Source organism: Panthera leo, chromosome D2 (genome assembly GCF_018350215.1).
Source record: "Panthera leo isolate Ple1 chromosome D2, P.leo_Ple1_pat1.1, whole genome shotgun sequence".
Classification (NCBI taxonomy): domain Eukaryota; kingdom Metazoa; phylum Chordata; class Mammalia; order Carnivora; family Felidae; genus Panthera; species Panthera leo.
The window spans coordinates 40,839,563-40,858,195 of record NC_056689.1 but is presented as its reverse complement, the minus strand read 5'-3'; the positions used below and the strand labels follow the sequence as shown (position 1 = coordinate 40,858,195).

The window sequence follows — 18,633 nt, the reverse complement described above, 5'->3', positions numbered from 1 at the left end:
GTGTATGTAGGATAGGACTAAGCATACATTCTATACCTCCTACATATGACATATATATCTATAAGCATATTCTGTATCACCACATGTCACATCTATCTCTGAACAAGATTTTCCTCAAATCACGCTTAATACTTTCATTTATCTCCTGTTTCATCTTCTAATTTTATTGTTAATTTCTCATTTTTTTTAAACTTGAAAAGGGGGTTTTGTATGAAATGTACTTGATGAAGATATTCCTTCTAAGTTACCATTCTGGTAAGGATTTCCCTCCTATCTCAAGTGTAACCTTTGGTACTCAGTGATTGTCAGTGTTTGCCCACCATGGAAACCTGTCACGCTAGATTGTGGGGACTTCCTCGTGCTCCAACTAACAGCAACTTCTGTAAAGAAAGGGATGCTTTCTTCTCATTTACCGTTGGACCTCAGTGTCCCGCTCGACAGCAGATACTTAGTAAATATTCCATATACATATGTGTGTATGTGCATAGCACTGAATCAGCTTAAAGCAGACTAATTTTCCTGATATTCATTAAAACATGAGAATAGCTGTGATCATAAAAAAACAGATTTATAGAGATGCACTCCAAGATATACTTTAGAAATGCTGTCTTCAGCTGCTTCTTTCTCTAGCCACATTTTTTAGTTTTCACAAATAATGGTGAGGCACAAGGGTAACTAAAGACAACACTAACTGGATGTTGACGTTTCCTTCCATAGATTTGGGGTACAGTGGAGAGAGCCTGGGCTCTGGGAGTCCCTGCTCTGCCTTCTTATTCAGTACTTGGTGTCTCAGGGAATGCTCAGCTGATTCGGAAAAAGTGGGGATAATAATACAGAGGTTGTACAATCCTGTGAAATTTATATTAAGGAAAATACATATAGCCTACATGTTTTTCCATGAATTTGAGTTTTATCTGAATTGTAATTAGGGCAACCATGTGCCGCACTTAGCTTAAGGTATTCCTGGTTTATGCTTATTTTAGAGAAGAAATTATTAAAACTGGCCATTACATCTCAAATATTTTTGGTTTGGATAACAACCTATATGGCCATTCAGATTACAGTATGTTGAGGAACTTAAATGTATATGTATATATATATATATATATATATATATATATATATATACCCACACACATATATATATATACACACACACTATATATATATATATGCACATATATACATATATATACACACATACCTACATATACATATTTATATACGTATATACATATATATGTATATATAGATACAGATACAGATACAGATGATAGATATAGATAGACAATGTTGATCTGGTCCTTAAATATTCTTTTACATTTTTTTCAAAGATGTTAAACCAAAGTGAATTGAAAAGACACCATCCTCAGGAAGTGGAAATGCTGCCCAATGTTCTAAAATTAATAGACAGGTAGATGGCGGGAGGATCGTGCATGTTCTCTCATTGCCCCAGGAGCCTAGGCAGAACATCCCAGCCATCTTTGTCCTGTTTGTTTTTTTCTTACTGGAATGTTTGCCTGAGAAGCCTGCACGGCAGGGCCTGTGTTACCATGTCTAATGTTGTTCATATCTGTACAGACAGACTGCCTCTAGCTACAAGGATATTTATGGATATGTTCTCAATATTCAAAACAAATAAATTTGGTGAAAGAATCCATAATTCACTTAAATTATGGCAAATGTGATCACATTATTCTGGCTGAGTGGGGGAGATGCCAACTCACTGCAACCCAACAGGCCACGCACAAGAAGCTTGTACCTAGGGGTGGGGGGCACATCCAGGGGTGCTGTGGAGGGTCCTCAGTCAGAATGGCCTGAACAGTTAGAGGAAAGGGGAGTGTTCTGCATATTCCTATCTACAGAAGAGGGAGAATTTGCCTAACAAACCGTAGCCTCTTGTTCCTGCTTTTCCCCTAAGTTTACTGCTTGAATAATTATAATGGCCCTTGACTCTGAAAAGTGTTCCAGCCCATGATCAGTTATTACTGTGTTTTTCAAAAATTCACCTGAGTCAGTTTAACTCTCCTTAGTAGTTCTAAACTAAACTTTATGTGGTTAGGAGACTCTGAGTACCCATCCAGAAACCCTGGCTCAAGTCAAATGACCTGAAAACAAAGCTGTGCAGACAAAAACCAACAGACACACCCTCTTATATTATACCCCACTGACTCCATTAAACTCAGTGTTTATACAAGAACATTTTATTTATATCAACCCTCACAGCGATCCTGTAAAGTAGTCATATTCGTGTTCCCATTTAATAGATAAGAAAACTGAGTCTCAGAGAATATGTATAATTTGTCCATCTACTACTTAGTGGTAGAGTACCGACTCTAACCCACCAGTCCAAATGGGAATGGTCAACACAATTACGGCAAGTTATACTGATGACCTAGGAAAGGAAGAATGTCTTTTTTTCCTCTTAAAGCTATATTCTGCAAGAAGAAAATCTTGGAAAAGCAAGAACTGGTTGAAGAATTGGGAGAAATAACAGAAATTGCTGATTTGTCAGAGTATCAGAATTAGCAGTGAGGAGCCTAAGTCCTCTGAACACACAAGGAATCCCCTGGCATGCCTTTCTCCCCTTTTAAAAGTCTCTTTTTAATTAAACACACAGACGAGGGGAGCCTGGGTGGTTCGGTTGGTTGAGCATCTGATTCTTGATTTCAGATCAGGTCATGATTCCAGGGTGGTGTGATGGAGCCCACGTAGGGCTCCTCGCTGCAGTGGAGCCGGCTTAATATTCTATCCCTCTCCCCCACTCCCCTGCTCATTCATTCTCTCTCTCTTTCTCTCTCCCTGTCTCTCAAATGAATGAATGAAGGAATGAATGAATCAATGAATAAATAAATAAATAAATAAATACACAGATGATACCCACCCAACTTCTCTCACAGGATTCCAGCAAACATGCTTTGCTTTGGTTTCAATATAAGCAGAAGGCAAGAAGAGGAAAGAACTGAGAAAAGCATATACATAGTGGCTATTGTCTATTTGGAATTTTCTAGATGTTGCTGCTTTCAATTCTTGTATCAATCTTTGGGGCAAGTATTTGTCTGTCTGTCTGTCTGTCTTAAATAAAGGACTGAAGGTTCTGATTAAATGACTTGCAAAAAAAACCCTCATACACCCCGTGTAAAGCTGAGCAGAGTTTTTAACTCAGTCTGTCTTGAATGCTCACATTTGCCTCATGTACCTCTCAAATCATATAAGGAAGCTATTTAAAAACACATTTACGACAATCTTTGATGTAACAAGAAACCCAAATCAGAACAACCACCTTAAGAAACACCATTTCACGCTTCAAGTAGAGCTGCCAATCAATTTAGAAAACATCAAAATAAGGTAAGAATCTTTGGGCATTAACTAAAAAATATGTTTTTATTCTCCATCACATGTGCTTCTCAGATCTTATGATCTTTATGTGGCCCTTGAAGAATACCAGCTTGGGTCCAGTGCATATGGTTTAAACTAAGTAAACTAATGCCTGAGTGTCACGCAGTTGCAAAATTATGCTCACCGTGTTGTTTTTCTTTGCTTTTGGAACCAATGAGACTATTTTGATAAGCTCCATTCACAGAGAAGAAGGGACAAATGGTTATACCTTGGCTCATTTCTTCTTATCAGGGGTAATCAGTGCACAGTTCGTTATTAACATGGCTATTGCAAATTACTCAAATTATGTCTGGACTGTGGCAAACATTTTCATGAACATTTGTCTGATGAACTTGACAATTCTTCTGAAGCCCTTCACCCTGTAATGCAATTCCATTCTGCAGGGGTTCTTGCCACTAGGCCTGGAGTTAGAGGTATTTCAGCCTCCATCATCTCCCATCAATGGAGTTCAGGGATGTGTGCCAAACTCCATTTCCATTCTGACTTGCGTCAACCACAGGGAATCATTAGCTGCTGCTCTCAGAGCACTTACTGGAGAACCATTTGATAAAGAGGACCCTCACTGGGTGGGAGAGCTAATGGACCTCCAAAGTGACGAAGCAAAGCTCTGACAGGGATGGTCCTGTAATTTTATACAGTACATCATCAGAAAATGGTTACATTGTGCCCAGTCAATTCTCTTAAAAATGGAAGCTTTGATTTCAAAACCTACTCAGGCAGAATGACACAAAGGAACAGCAACTCCTAGAGGGCTCCCCCTCCTTTTAATTGCTTTCCCTGCTCCCAAGTCCTGCAAACATTTCACCCAGATCATTGCCCAGGCCATCAGCCCCTTTATGGAAGTATTGCCTTGGGCAATGGTTGCCTTAGACTGCTTCTCTCTTTTTCTAGCAGTCCCATATTTCAAGCGTTCAAACATCTTCCAGTGAATTGCTTGACAAATTTCCACAATGATCGCTACAGATCAAATTCAGCTCAAATGTTATCTTTTCCAAAGTTTTGAAAATCCATTTTTACAGCAAGGCTGGCAAAACACCTAACGAGCTTCAATTCAGAAGAGGCACATCCTTTCAACTTGAATTTGGCCGCAAAACACGTTTGGCCCAGCCAAATGCCCACCAGTCTTTTCAGTTACAGTGGTTACCTCTTTGACTCTAGTGAAAGAGATTACAGATAGAACCATTTCCCAAGTCCTTAAAATTTCTAGAAATGACATAAAAATAAATATATTAGAGAATACCCTGCTTTCATTCAGAATATTTTGATTCAAGGAGTTTCTAGTGACTTGGCATTCCTTGGCACCCAGATTTATTTCCGTACAATCTATCTTTCTGTTCTTTAATCCATTTTTTAATGTTTCAAAACACATGAATTCAGCATGGAAAAGAATTAGTGTAAAGAGTGTAAATGAATTATTAATAAAAGAAAGAACAGACACATTCAAATAGACTTGGTAGTATTTAATCTGGAAGGGCTTAATTGAAAGTTCTCTTATCAGCCTAATAATAGTGAATTATAATGACCTTGATTTTACAGAGACAGGGACACTATCTATCTTTCTTAATGGAAAGATGAGAAGCAAGGGTCAACTGTCTTAACTAGTTATTACATAAATGAAATACATGTGCAATGTGCAGCTCTTAGAAAATTCATAAAGTTTGAAGAAGAAAATAGTTGTAAAACCTATTAGTCTTTTTCCTAAGGTTCATTTTTAGAATTGGATTGCTATTATATGTTCAACTTTATAATATCGTAATTTTCATATATAACATGATATAATGAGCACGTTCATGTCCCTAAAACCTTATGAAAATTCCACTTAGGTTGAATTCATTCAATGTATAGATATATTCTAATTTATATACATTTATAAATTCAGGCTTTTTCTTTCCTATTACAAATAAATCTGTGGTGAACATCCTTACAAATAAATCTACCTATACATCTCTGTACACTAAACTTTTAGAAACAATGTAAATATTTTGAAACATACTGAAACATTACATACAGAAGATATTTAACAAACTGTACTCCCTCAGGTAGTGAATTAGAATGTGTTCCTATTCTACCCTCACCAAACTATTTGCTTTATTTTTTTAACTTGTTAATGTTTATTTATTTTTGAGAGAGAGAGAGCGCAAGCGAGCACACACACACAAGTAGGGGAGGAGCAGAGAGAGACGGAGACACAGGCTCTGAAGCAGGCTCCAGGCTCCAAGCTGTCAGCACAGAGCCCGACACGGGACTCGAACTCACGGACTGTGAGATCATGACCTGAGCCGAAGTCAGACGCTCAACCGACTGAGCCACCCAGACACCCCTATCTTCCTTTAAAATCCCCTCTTTCAAGTTATTTTTAGAATCTTGGTGTTGCTCTTAAATGTTCATTAGCTTGCTCTGTAATTTCTAAATACTAAAAATGGCTTTATGAAAGACCTGAAAATACACTAAAGAGTGAGAAAATAACAAAGAGAAAAATATGAAACTTCCCTCATCTCAACTTTCACTCTTTTGAACATACACTACTTTCAGGATCTCTTTCAGAGAGATTTAGGTAGTTTTGCTTTTGTTTTTCTTTGCCAAGTACACAGAAAAGTGTTACAGCATGATCGGTCATTTTCAACGTAGAAAAAAAATTGATTCCATGGAATCACAATCATAGGATTGCAATTTACTTTTAAAATACTAAAAAAAAAAATGTATCTTGATTTCTCTCAGATTTGAATGTCACAAGGAAACTATTTAATGAGACGGATTCACATACACCCCTATATATTGCTACTCTAATGTACTAAATTGTGTTTAACTTGAAACATAGTCCGGTTAGTAATGCATTACAAAGATACCCCCGGTAGCATTTCAGTCACGTGAAAGTACTTTCCCTTGTTTTCCTGACTTCCTGACGATGAACTACTTCATCTACTTCAAATGCATTACAAAGTACAGCACCACTTAATTCCTAAGTTCACTTCTGTATGTATTTATTCAACAATGTCTTGGTGATAGGAGGTGCTCAATAAACATTTGTCGAAGGCAGAAGAAGAATGAATGAAACATACTACTTAAATAGAGTGCTGTACAAAATAACACATTATTAATAACTACATGGGAATTCTTAGAAGTGGCTGATGCAGGAACAAATGTAAGCTTTTTATTCACAGCAAAGCCCAGGAGATGAATAGCAGGCACATGCGATGTGTGATTTATTCATACACTCTAGTAAGAGATTTATAGGCATCTATTAACCTACTCGAGTTCCAATTCTGTCGTAGGCTGGTCTTTTGTCATGATTAGCTATGTTGTGACTTTATGTTAAATAACAGGTTGTCTGTGCTGAAATATGCAAGAAATATGAAGACAGAAGATCAAAATTATTATACATGTACATCGTTCCAGCTAAATCACAGATATATCTCTGCTTGTGTATGCAAAAGAATTAGACATGCATATATGCACAAAAGCAAAAGATTTCTTTTCTAGACATGAGATCCGATATCATAGACTGGATCTGTCTCCCAAGGAATTAATATGTTGAAGTCGTAACCTCCAGTACCTCAGAATGTGAGTCTTTAGAGAGAGGGTCTCCATAGAGGTAAGTAAATTAAAATAGGGTCATTAGAGTGGATCTTAATCCAATATGACTGGTATCCTTATAAGAAGAGGAAATTTGGATACAGACATGTACAGAGGGAAGAAAATGAGAAGACACAAGGGGCAGATGGTCATCTATAAGCCAAGAAGAGAGACCTAAGAGGGTACACTTCCATCAAGGCTCTCCGAAGGAAACAACTCTGGCAACACCTAGATTTCAGATTTCTAGCTTCCAGACCTGTAAGAAAATGTATTTCTTTTGTTTAAACCACTCAATCTGTGGTACTTTGTTCCAGCGGCTCGAGTAAACTGATACACCATGAACTAATACAGAGTAGACTGAGGCTGTATGTTGAAAAAGAGTAAGAATTATCTTGTTATTTTCAAGATTCTCAGTTTTGGAAAAGATGATCCCACCCACCTGCATACTGTGTGGGGCCTGATCTGATCCTAAAACACCATCTGGAAAGTCACCGCTTTAGGTGAGACATCTGATTAACCCCTCCATCAATCAATTAGGAACTCAATTGATTTCATTTTCCACTTCCACATGATGATCCCTTTAACATATGGTTGAGGAGCTATAAGAGCTTGGATACAATTCATGCTTTGAATGGATAGACCACTCTTGGCATCTCCCTTGGGGTTTTAAAGTCCCTCGTGTGATTTCCATCTGTCTACGCTGACCTAATAAATATAACCAAAGAAGAGAGATGTCGGAAGGAACACTCCCACGCCCCTTCATCCCCAACGCAATTTCACGGAGGACAGAAATGGGGTGTAAATTTTGTAAATGGCATAAATGTAATGGTGCCTCCGAGTCACAAGGAAGCCATACTGTCAAGGGCGAGGAAAGGTCACAGTTCTGTTTATCCTGACAGAACACACGGTTACTCTCACCGAGATCTGCCACTGTCATTTATCACTTCTTCCAAACCTGTGTGCCCACCATGACAACTCATCTTCTTCATGGACTGCAGCTGGCTCTTAGAGCCAGGCATGATTTGCCAACGTGTTCTAAGTTCCTAACTACCAGACGCATTTCTCTGTGCCCCCTTAATAAAACTACATGGAATAAAGTTTTATAATAGCAATATGTAGAGAAAAAAGTCATAATTTTCCATGCTTCATGATTCAGAATAATTAATTTAATAACTGTGTCATATGAGAAGAGTAAATAAAGAGAAGGAAAGGGGTGTGGGTACATATGATCACTGAAGCATATACAATTGCAATGAAAAACAAATTACCAGGGTAGTGCTAGAAATAAAAGCTCAGTGGGAAATATGTTTTGGATGCTAATTTGATTCTTCTATGGAACCTTAAAGCTGCAGTACCTACTACTATTTATCTCCATTTGTTTTTATTTTTAGCATTTATATAACCTTAAGTTTCTAAAAACCAACTAAACATCTCCTGATCTCTATTGGGAATTTTCCCTAAGTAGCTCTCTACCTAGACTATAACAGGACTATGATTTCATTTACAACATCTGGCTGGAGAATGCTTCATCATGAGAGGTGTTAAAAAAATAATGAAATTAACAAACAAGGGCAGAATCAAGATGAGATACAGTTTTCTCTGGACACAGTTACAGTCTGGGCCTTAGTTCACAGTCAACACTGAGAAGCTAGATCTTAGAGGAGCAGTTTGCTCTGTTGGGCTCCAGTCTGTAGTTTTGCAGGAAGGGATTATTTCTGAGAACAAGCCAACATACTTAAGTCCTGCACCAAAAATGCAGGCTTCTAAAGCAAGTACATCATTATTTCTATTAAATTAGAAGACATAAAAGTAAACCTTCCTTTCTTCAGTCAAGTAAAACTCAAATCTTGTCTACTTGAATTCAGTTTCACCTTCCTCAAATACTAAAGCTACCAGCTTTGCCCCCTCTCATATGAAGACTCCTGATTCTGCCATTGAATGACATGTACAGTCGCAGAGCTCTGCCCTCTCTGAGGGCCTGTCCCCAGTGCCAGCTGCGAATAGCTTACCGACAATGTTTATGGGATCCCGTCAGGGTTTCGATCACAAAGCACTCGCCATCATTGAGACAGTATGCGAGGTCCTTGTCTCGGCAGGGTTTGAAGTGCTCAGAACGCTCAGTGGAATATGTCGTCGTATCTGTCAAGGGAAGCACACAAAGAACCCGTGTCAGCAGTGCATTCTGGGACTGAAGAAATGCAACTGGACAGGACCACTCTATGACTGAATGTTGTGCATCTCCCCAAATCCACATATTGAAACCTAGTCACAATAAGATGGTATCAGGAGGTGGGCCTATAGGAGGTGACTGGGTCATGAATGGGATTAGTGCCGTTATAAAAGGGGCCCGAGAAAACTCCAGCACCCATTCCAGTCATGTGAAGATGCAGTGAGAAGGCAGGGCTCTACGGACCACGAGAGTCCCCACCAGATACTGAATCTGCAGGCGCCTTGATTCCCAGCCTCCAAAACACCAGCCCTAAGACAAGCCCTATATTCAGTTATCTTATTTCTCCACTAGACTTTAACAATTGGAACCACTGTAGAAGCCCCATCTGAGGACACACTAATAGTACAGGGTGAATGATTCTACAAGCACCTCAAATCCACTTCCATTAATTTCAGTTGTATGGAAACAAGTGGTATGGAAGCATCTCCTTCCCCTTATTGTTGCCAAATGCCAGGAAACATCTGATCCGTGCATATTGTGACTGTTCTGTGGAAACCAACGTCAGTTTCTTGGAGTTGTTTGTTTTTAGTTACAGGTCTAATTGGCTAATGGCTGAACCAATTATTCTTTCACATCCTCCTTTTCTTATGTGATTAAAATGCAAATGTTCCAAATTGTTAAACAGGACCTCAAATGTGAAGAATGTTTCTGGTAAATATCTAACAGGACCAAATTATTGTCATTTTTTAAGCGTTGTTGTAAACATTGATTTTTAAAATCGTAATCACTTACAGTTTTAAGTTAGGCTGTATGTCTACGTCCTCTTTCCAAATATGAAACTAGCCATGAGTATGTGCTACCTACTGGACACAGACTCTGTTATCACATGTAGAGACTTTCTAATTTCAGACTTCTAAGCAACTAATGTATTAGCACCAATCCTACCGATTCGAGAAAAAATAGATTTAAAAAGTCAAAGATGAAGAAATGATTCTGCATTTAAGCTCCTTTAGTTTCCTTTTCATAGACCTAGATTAATAATAATGCTCAATAGCATGGGTTATTGTACCAATTTAGTTACTGGAACTCACTATGAGCCTCTTCCTGTTATATTATCCAAACTGAGGAGAAAGTGATTGTCCTCAAAGGAAATCTGCTCATGTCCTTCACACATCTAAAAATCCTCAGTGGGTCCAATTCCCATAATAACTCCAAATTCCTCAGTGAAAGATATAGGCCACGTGGAATTTTGCCCTCTAGTGTCATCTTCCTGTACCTTAAGACACAACTTAATTTCCAATTATGTGTCTATTTCCCCAAACATCAGGAGCTGTCACATTGTTCTTTCTTCCTGGACCATCTTTTTCTTTGCTGGAAGACATCCAAAATCCTTCAGAGCTTACATCATTCTCCCATTTTGTCTCCCTAGCACCTTTTATCACTCACATCACTGCATTCAACATTCAATGCTGCAAGGAGCCATGTGTTCAGACGTTTATCTGTTCCTTTAGTCTGTGAGCTTTTTAAGGTCAGAGGTTGAGCCATGAATCACAATTAGTGCTCAAAATATCTTCAATAAATCTGATCATTGGAACACTACTAACAGTTCAAATGCCATCAGTAAAAGATACATCATTAAAGACATTACAATCATATAAAAGTTAGTGCATATCTTACAACAGTTAGATACAATTTCACATCAATGTTACCATTTTAGTATACCTACTTCAATATTGAGGAATATTGGAAAAGCAAACATTGCCCTCAGACTCACATAAATCCTCACTCATATACTGCTCATATACTGTAAGCATTGAAAATCCCACTTCTAATATCCTTTTTTGGTGGTACAACAGGAATTTATTTTTCCACTTCAAGTATCTGTCTGTTAATTCCTTGGCACGAAATAAAGGCTCTGCAAAACAGACACATTTTCCCTTTTCCAGGAGATCTCCTCTACAGAGAAGATCTGTTATTCAAGACAGTATGCAATAAATAGTTACACAGAATCAATCTCTCTTTCCATGGGAAATATTTAAAATTCAAGAGCTCTGAACAAAATATTCACTATGGAACACCACACAGTTGATTGCTACTCTGCCTGCTGAAGTATATTAACTCATGATCAGTTAGTTAAGTTTTCCTTTAATTTCTTATTATCCATTTATTGATATTCACTGATCATTCTTCTAAGAACAGCTTTTCATTAACATAACCTACAGCATAAAAAGTGAGGTCCTTATTTTATAATCAGTGGTTTTAACAAGCTACAGACTCCAAGAGCAATACAATGGCAAAGCAATTACAATCAATTAGTTTCCATCTGACAACTGCTGTCTCCAGTGGTTACCTCCCCATTCTACCAACTGCCATCCCCATCACGTTATCGTCTATCAGCACATTACAGAGGATCAGAGACCCAAGGAAACACCTCTGCAAAGCCCAAGGTGGGAGAGCAGAGATGTCAGTTTAAGATGTGCTCAGGTCTTTTGTTTCCATAGCTGAGAGAATCCAAAATTTAACATAACTACACATACTTATACCTTTACAATGACTGGATTCAATAAAACACCACTGTTAAATATTTTTAATATCTTAATATAATAAGAAATAACAGAATGCTAGACTTGATCTTTCTATCAGTAAACTGCAATCATCAATAAATTTGAAACCTTAGAATTTACATAAACATTCCACTATACAGTATTCATACATCACTACTCACCTAAAATCACATAGGCATTGGGCAAAGTAAATAAAACTCACCATGAGGTAAAAATTTTACACTTTGAAGGAATCATGCCAAATATGTCAATGGAAACATAAAAAAAAATTCTTAATGGAATCACTAGGCTGTTACACTAACTCTAAGACCACCTACACACTTTTATAAAGTAGTAAATAAAGTAAATAAGTAAACAGTGTCTAATCACTATTAGGCTTTCTATCACTCATAACCAAACACAGCTCAACAAAGACACAATAATAATTTTGGACGACACTCTCCAATATTTATATATCTGCCTATAAGTGCTTATATGTACATATTTGGTTAATTGTTTTACATATAAAATATATTACAAACATCTAAAATAGAACATAAATGGAGGTGTCTGGGTGGCTTAGTTGGTTAAGAGTCTGACTTTGGCTCAGGTCATGATCTCACCATTCGAGAGTTCAAACCCCGTGTTGGGCTCTATGCTGCAGCTCAGAGCCTAGAGCCTGCTTCAGATTCTGTGTCTCCCTCTCCCTCTTCCCCTCCCCCATTCATGCTCTCTCTCTCTCTCTCTCTCTCTCTCTCTCTCTCTCTCTCTGTCTCTGTCTCTCTCAAAAACAATAAACATTAAAAAAAGTTTTAAAAAATAGAACACAAATGCAAACAACATAAAAATAAAATGAGTGTACTAGTTTATTTTCTTTCTGTGCCCTAAGGTGATACAGTGTGCTTTAATATACCCAGATGAGTATTTTGTTCTGAAGAGGAAACATGGGACATTTAGGAGAATGACATAATGGATATGATCTAACTCCAAACTCTCATGGCCCTAAATAATCTTGGGACACCTTAACAATCAGGTATAGAACTCTCATCTATAAAATTACCCAACATTTTTGGAACCTGTTTATATATTTAAAATGGTCTAGTATACTAAGCTGGGTATAGTATATGGTACTATTTTGTCATGTATTTAAAATTCAGGGGCGCCTGGGTGACTCAGTCAGTTAAGCATCCGACTTCGGCTCAGGTCATGATCTCACAGTCTTTGAGTTCGAGTCCTGTGTCGGGCTCTGTGCTGACAGCTCAGAGCCTGGAGCCTGCTTCAGATTATGTGTCTCCTTCTCTCTCTGCCCCTCCCCTGCTCATGCTCTGTCTCTCTCTGTATCTCAAAAGTAAGTAAACATTAAAAAAATTAAAATTCAAAGGGCATTCTTCTGTTTCTAGGAAGGTAACCTGATAAATACATCTATTATAGAGCTTTAGACTGTCTTCAAAAATCATACGGACAAAGGTCCAGGTAAGTAAACTAAGATGGGAGGGGCCTACTATCCCCATGAATTCCCATTTGTGTTTCAAGGCTCTCTCTTACTGCAGTGTACCTCCTTCTCAGACATTCTCTCCACTGCATTAGCCCGTGAATCTCCCAACTGACCAGGCCATGAGGTCCTGAGGGGACAGAGCAGGTCTTCACATCTCTGATCCGAAGTCTTACAGATGGCTTGACACAGAGATGAACCCAATGAACCTATAGAAGAATGACCTTTTCATACATGAGCATTTTTCTGAATGTTCTGTGTGGAAAAGTATACATGCTTTTCATAAAAGAAAAACACCATATGAATAAATGTTTAGAAGTTAGGACTCAAGAAGAGCCCCAAAAGCAGTGTAGATAAAGTGTATAGAAACTGATGAGAAGAGGGGAAAAAATCCACTCCATAGGAAGAGGAGATGGGAGGAGAAAAAAAAAAAATTAGCGAAGATAGTCTAAAAGAGAGGACAAAGGAATCCAAGCTTACGATGAACAGAGATGGTGCTAAGGATGGGCCTTCCAAGCACCATGGCCAAAGCTCAAGGTCTCAGGCCAGGAAAGTGTAGGAGCTGGCATGAGGAACTAGTGCCCATTCCCTTGGGACTGCAGGAGCTGTATAATTGTCCAGACCACTCATCTGGCACTTGTTATATGTAGTTTAATGTATTTTCTTATATTTTTATGGGTTTTGGTCTCTATCCCCAGGGAGGTCAGGGAGAGTGCTTTGCTTTTAAGTTTTGTATTCTTTCCACACCATGTAGCATACATAGTAAGCAATCAGTACAGTAATTAAACGCACAGTGGGAAGGAGTGGTGGTTAATTCATTAAAGGAAAAATGGGAAGAAAATGTAAGGCTGGGAGACAGAAATCCCTGCAGATTTTGCAATGAAAGTTAATTTTTTAATGAAATAAAACAATGATTTTCCCCCTTAAGTAGTAAGTTGAACCTGAATATTGCTTATTGAGGCTTTCTTTGTTGCCAGCACAACACTGCACACTGTGGGAACACAGATTTTGTTGCAGGAATAAGAGTGCTAAATAGACTATTACAGATAATAATTGCAGTAGATAATCAAAATAAGGGAGAGCCAAATTCAAGCTATAGTTATCTCTAAAGGCTTCCCAAAGGGTTGGCATTGGAGCTGGGTCTTGAATGGGCATGATTTAATCAGCACAGGAAAAGGAATTCTAGATATGAAGAACAAAAACACCCAGGGAAGGGAAATGATGACGTACAGCATAAACCCTACACACATTCTGCACATTCCTGGCTTGCAAATGTCGCAGTCATCCAGCGGTTTTTGCCTTCCCCACTGAGTTCATGAGAATTTTCAAAGAAAAGTTAAGATGCAATCCAAAAGCTTTTAGGAGTAGCAAAATACCTTTCCAGGCTGGAATCCACGTAATATGGTCATGGACCCAGCAGAGTCTTCCGTGCGAACGCTGTAAATGAAACCCACGGTCATACGTTACCATTTCCGGTTGAAATCTGCCATTTATCGGGCATGTCATAAGGGTTTGAGCCCCACAACGGGCTCTGTGCTGACAGCTCAGAGCCTGGAACCTGCTTTGGATTCTGTGTCTCTGTCTCTCTCTGCCCCTTCCCTGCTCATGCTCTGTCTCTCTCAAAAATAAATCAACATTAAAAAAAATTATAAAATATTTAATGGTCAAGGAAAATTGTAAGAATGCAGTAGTGTCTGAAAGGGAAACAAACCATTCGTCAACTGGCAAGAGGCAAAGATAGCTTTCTTCCTGCTGCCAGAGACCAGACATTGTTCATTTTGCTGGCATGGGAGAAATGGAGAGTGTGGGGCAAGGAATCTGAAAGTTCAATGGAGTCATGGGGCTGCCGTGAGGACTGACAGTTGCTGATGCATCCCAGAGCCATCAACTCCCATAGCAAATGTAGAAAGGACCCTTATTAAATTTGCATTACATACCTGCCACCTTACTGTTTGAAATCTTGCTTCTAAAAACTGCACCAGCCTAAATAAGCCTGCATGAGACATAGCTTGTTCAATGGGATTGCATTTATTTGGGAATTCACAGTTTATCCTACACCTGAATATATTTCCTTCTACCTGCATGCATACACATGCCTATCCAAACTGCTTTCAGCTATAATAGTTGTAATAGCAGCTTCTGTCACTAAGGCCCTTGTCTTGTCACAAGTCCTTGGGCTTCTGATAGGCACTATGCTGTAAGCTTCATAGGCACCATCTCTGCCCCACATGTCACTCCACTGAAATGGTTTGTCTATATCACCAGCTACCTCTAAATCCAATGGATGTTTACATATTTTTTCTCATCTTCTCTGAACTCTCAGAAGTACCTAACACTCTTAACCACTCCCACCTCTTTCACTGGCTTCCATGTTATCACATAATGTTGAAGTTCCTCTTGCCTTTTAGTCTTTGCCACCTGTCTCCTATAACTTAAAAGCCAGATGGCTTAAGAACTAGTCTTCAAATAATTCCAAACATATATTCAGCACTGTGCTAAGCATTTTCCATCAGCTATTTTTTTTTGGGGGGGGGGGGCTTTAAATAGCACTATAGGGACACCTGAGTGGCTCAGTGTTTAAGCCTCCTACTCTTGATTTCGGCTCAAGTCATAGATCTCACAGTTGGTGGGATAGAGCCCTACATCTGGCTCTGTGTTGACAGCATGGAGCCTGCTTGGGATCCTATCCTCTCTCTTCTCCCTCTCTCTGCCCCTCCCCTGCTCATGCACGCATGTTCTCTCTCTCAATAAATAAATAAACTTTAGGAAAAAACATTATGAATATATGCTATTATTTACTTTACTTTACAAATGTAGAAATTAAGTCTTAGAGAGTTATATCATTGGCCCAAGGTCACACGGCTCTTATCTGGTAGCTTCTGGACTCAAACCAATGCAGCCTGACCTGTTCCACTATACTGCTTCCTACAAACCTTTTTTCCCCTCCCCCCCCCATTTTTACATATTCCCCGGTGAGTGCTACTTCAGGAGTGGTCCCATGACCAGCAGCATCAGCATTATCTGGGGATGTATTAGTAATAATTTATGAGTCCCATCCGAAATTTACTGCATCAGAAACTGGAAGTGCGTGGTGCGGTGCTCTGTTAACCAGCTTTCCGGGTAATTCTCTGAGATCCAGCCACTTTGGGTGATCCTGTCTGATATCACTTACATGTCAATAACTCTCAAAGTCATCCCTCTAGTCCACTTTGGGTGATCCTGTCTGATATCACTTACATGTCAATAACTCTCAAAGTCATCCCTCTAGTCCACTGGTTTATCTGAACTCAACCTGCCTACCTTTTTCTTCCTGATGGATATCTCAAAGGCAACTAAAAATAAACTTGTAGAAGGCCCAAGTCTTGCTCTTTCTCCCCAAACCTATTCTTCCTCCACAAACTGGTTCTCAGACTCAACTAGTCATACCAATGATCCCACTGACTCTGCTCCAGCTATGGGTAGATTTATTCTGATTAGTCCCGTCATTTCCATACTGTGTATTAAATATTTTGAATATCATCTCTGTGAACATTTGACAGGTAAGGGATTTGAATCTGGGAGAAAGTTCTTGAGTAAACAAAATATAAATGTTCACTAAAGGTATCTATTTACTTTTCACTTGAACATACGAACTTGAACATGTTCACATGAACATAAAAAAAAAAGTACTCTGATCTTCAGCAGTGAACCTCAGGTCCATTCCCATAAGTATAGATACTTTTTTTTTCTTTTATCATCTATCTCTAAACACATTATTACAGGTATGGAGCTACAAGGTGGTGTTTACCTTATCAGGCTAAAGATATGCATGTGCAGTGATGTTGGTATAGCCATTATTGTTATAACTATTATAACACTCAGAAAGCATGCATTAAGCATCTACTACGTGTCAAGCCCTGAGATAAATTCTAGGAATATAGAGATGGCCTTGCCAGGTCCCTAGGAATTCAAAATTGAGTTTAGGAAAAGGGTGGGGAGCAGGCATGTAAACAGTCACATTGTGATTCTGAGTGATCAGAAAGCTCTTAGAGGCAGAAATGAAGACGTACAGAATGCCAACAGCTACTTCTAACTTGAGGATTTGGGGAAGACTTCAGTAGGAGGAACTCACATCTCACATAGGCCTAAAACAACTATAAATGATTCGTCTGTGGGCACCTGTTGGCATGGATAGGTCAAAGGAACAGCATATATCAAGTCACAGAGTCCTAGAGGAACCTGCTTTTGTCCAGTGTTAATTGGAGCCCAAGGAATATGAGAGGGAGACAGGACAGGGATGTCCCAGGGGGCCTTCTGTGTTTGGCATGTGTGGGGAAACAACTAAGAAAGTGCTCTGTAATTTTGTATAATGAGAACACAAGGGGAGTTTTAGACAGCTCTGGTGTGCTATCAAGGTGGGTGTGTCACCTGTTGACTTACAGAGGCCTCTCGGTGGAATTCAGGGAGACCGGATGGGAGGCTGTTGCAAGGTGCATCCAGGAAACAAAGAGTTGCAGACATTGGGACATTGTCCCCAGCATGGACACAGTCCCATCTTGAAAGGCACAGGAAATCAAATCCCAGTAAAAGGTCGCTTAGGGAACATAATGTGGAAAGGAGAGCTGAGTGACTTAGGTCTAAAATGGCATCTCATTAAAATTCCCTGATGCACCTGACTTAGAAGATAGGTAGAGACCTGAAATCTGTTAGCAGAGGTCTCTATGCTTCTCAAGCAGAGAAGCTTGAAAGGCCTCGCCCAAACAATCTCAGCACTCTTTTTTGTTTTGGAAATCAAGATTGGCCAATCACCCACAAAGGGTCATGTTCTTTCCTTGGCTGATGGTATTGGAATTTATAATGCAGTTATAATGCTATTTGTAATTTCTAATGCTACTGCTCATGTGTAAGTAAGGGAACGTCTGACAAAATGGGAAATGATCCCTCTGGCAGCCAGACTGTGATGTCTCCATATGAGCACACGATAGTCCACCAAGTACTCTGTGACTCTGTTTGGCACCAGACAGATGATAAGGCCACTTTGCATAGAACATCCAAGTATACCTACCTCCCTCTTCTAACAACGTTAAGTAAGTGACAATTGCTTCTGTGTCAGTGACAAGCTCTCCTTTAGTCCTCTTGCAAAAGCAGGGAAAGAGACTAAAAGGGGACCATCATACAGTCTTCGTCTCCTGTCTGGTTATAATGCGGATAATTCATTTGGAGAGTAGCATTTACAGGCAGGCCTTTAAGGCATAATCCAGGTGAGATATGAGGGGAAGAAGTGGTAGATTCGAGAGAGATTTATGAAGTAGAATTGCCAGTATTTGGTGATTCACATGGAAGTTGATGAGTAGGATGGCTACAAGGCTGATCTTAATTCCTTGGCTTCTGCATTAATACCGAGGAAGTTCAGAAACCCTGGTGCAGGGCATCTTGGATGTCATGGAGTGACTTCATGCAGGGGGCTGTGAGCAGTG

At 39.2% G+C, this 18,633-nt stretch overlaps 1 protein-coding gene across 4 annotated transcripts in view; it reads right to left on the bottom strand.

The window, feature by feature from the left end:
* Positions 1 to 18,633, bottom strand: part of NRG3 (neuregulin 3) — a 1,047,305-nt gene that overhangs the window by 569,134 nt on the left and 459,538 nt on the right. For all 4 annotated transcript variants that reach the window (XM_042908760.1, XM_042908761.1, XM_042908762.1 and 1 more), the window contains exon 2: positions 8,982 to 9,111. In XM_042908760.1, the coding sequence (XP_042764694.1) occupies positions 8,982 to 9,111 (130 nt within the window). The remainder of the gene's footprint in view (positions 1 to 8,981; positions 9,112 to 18,633) is intronic.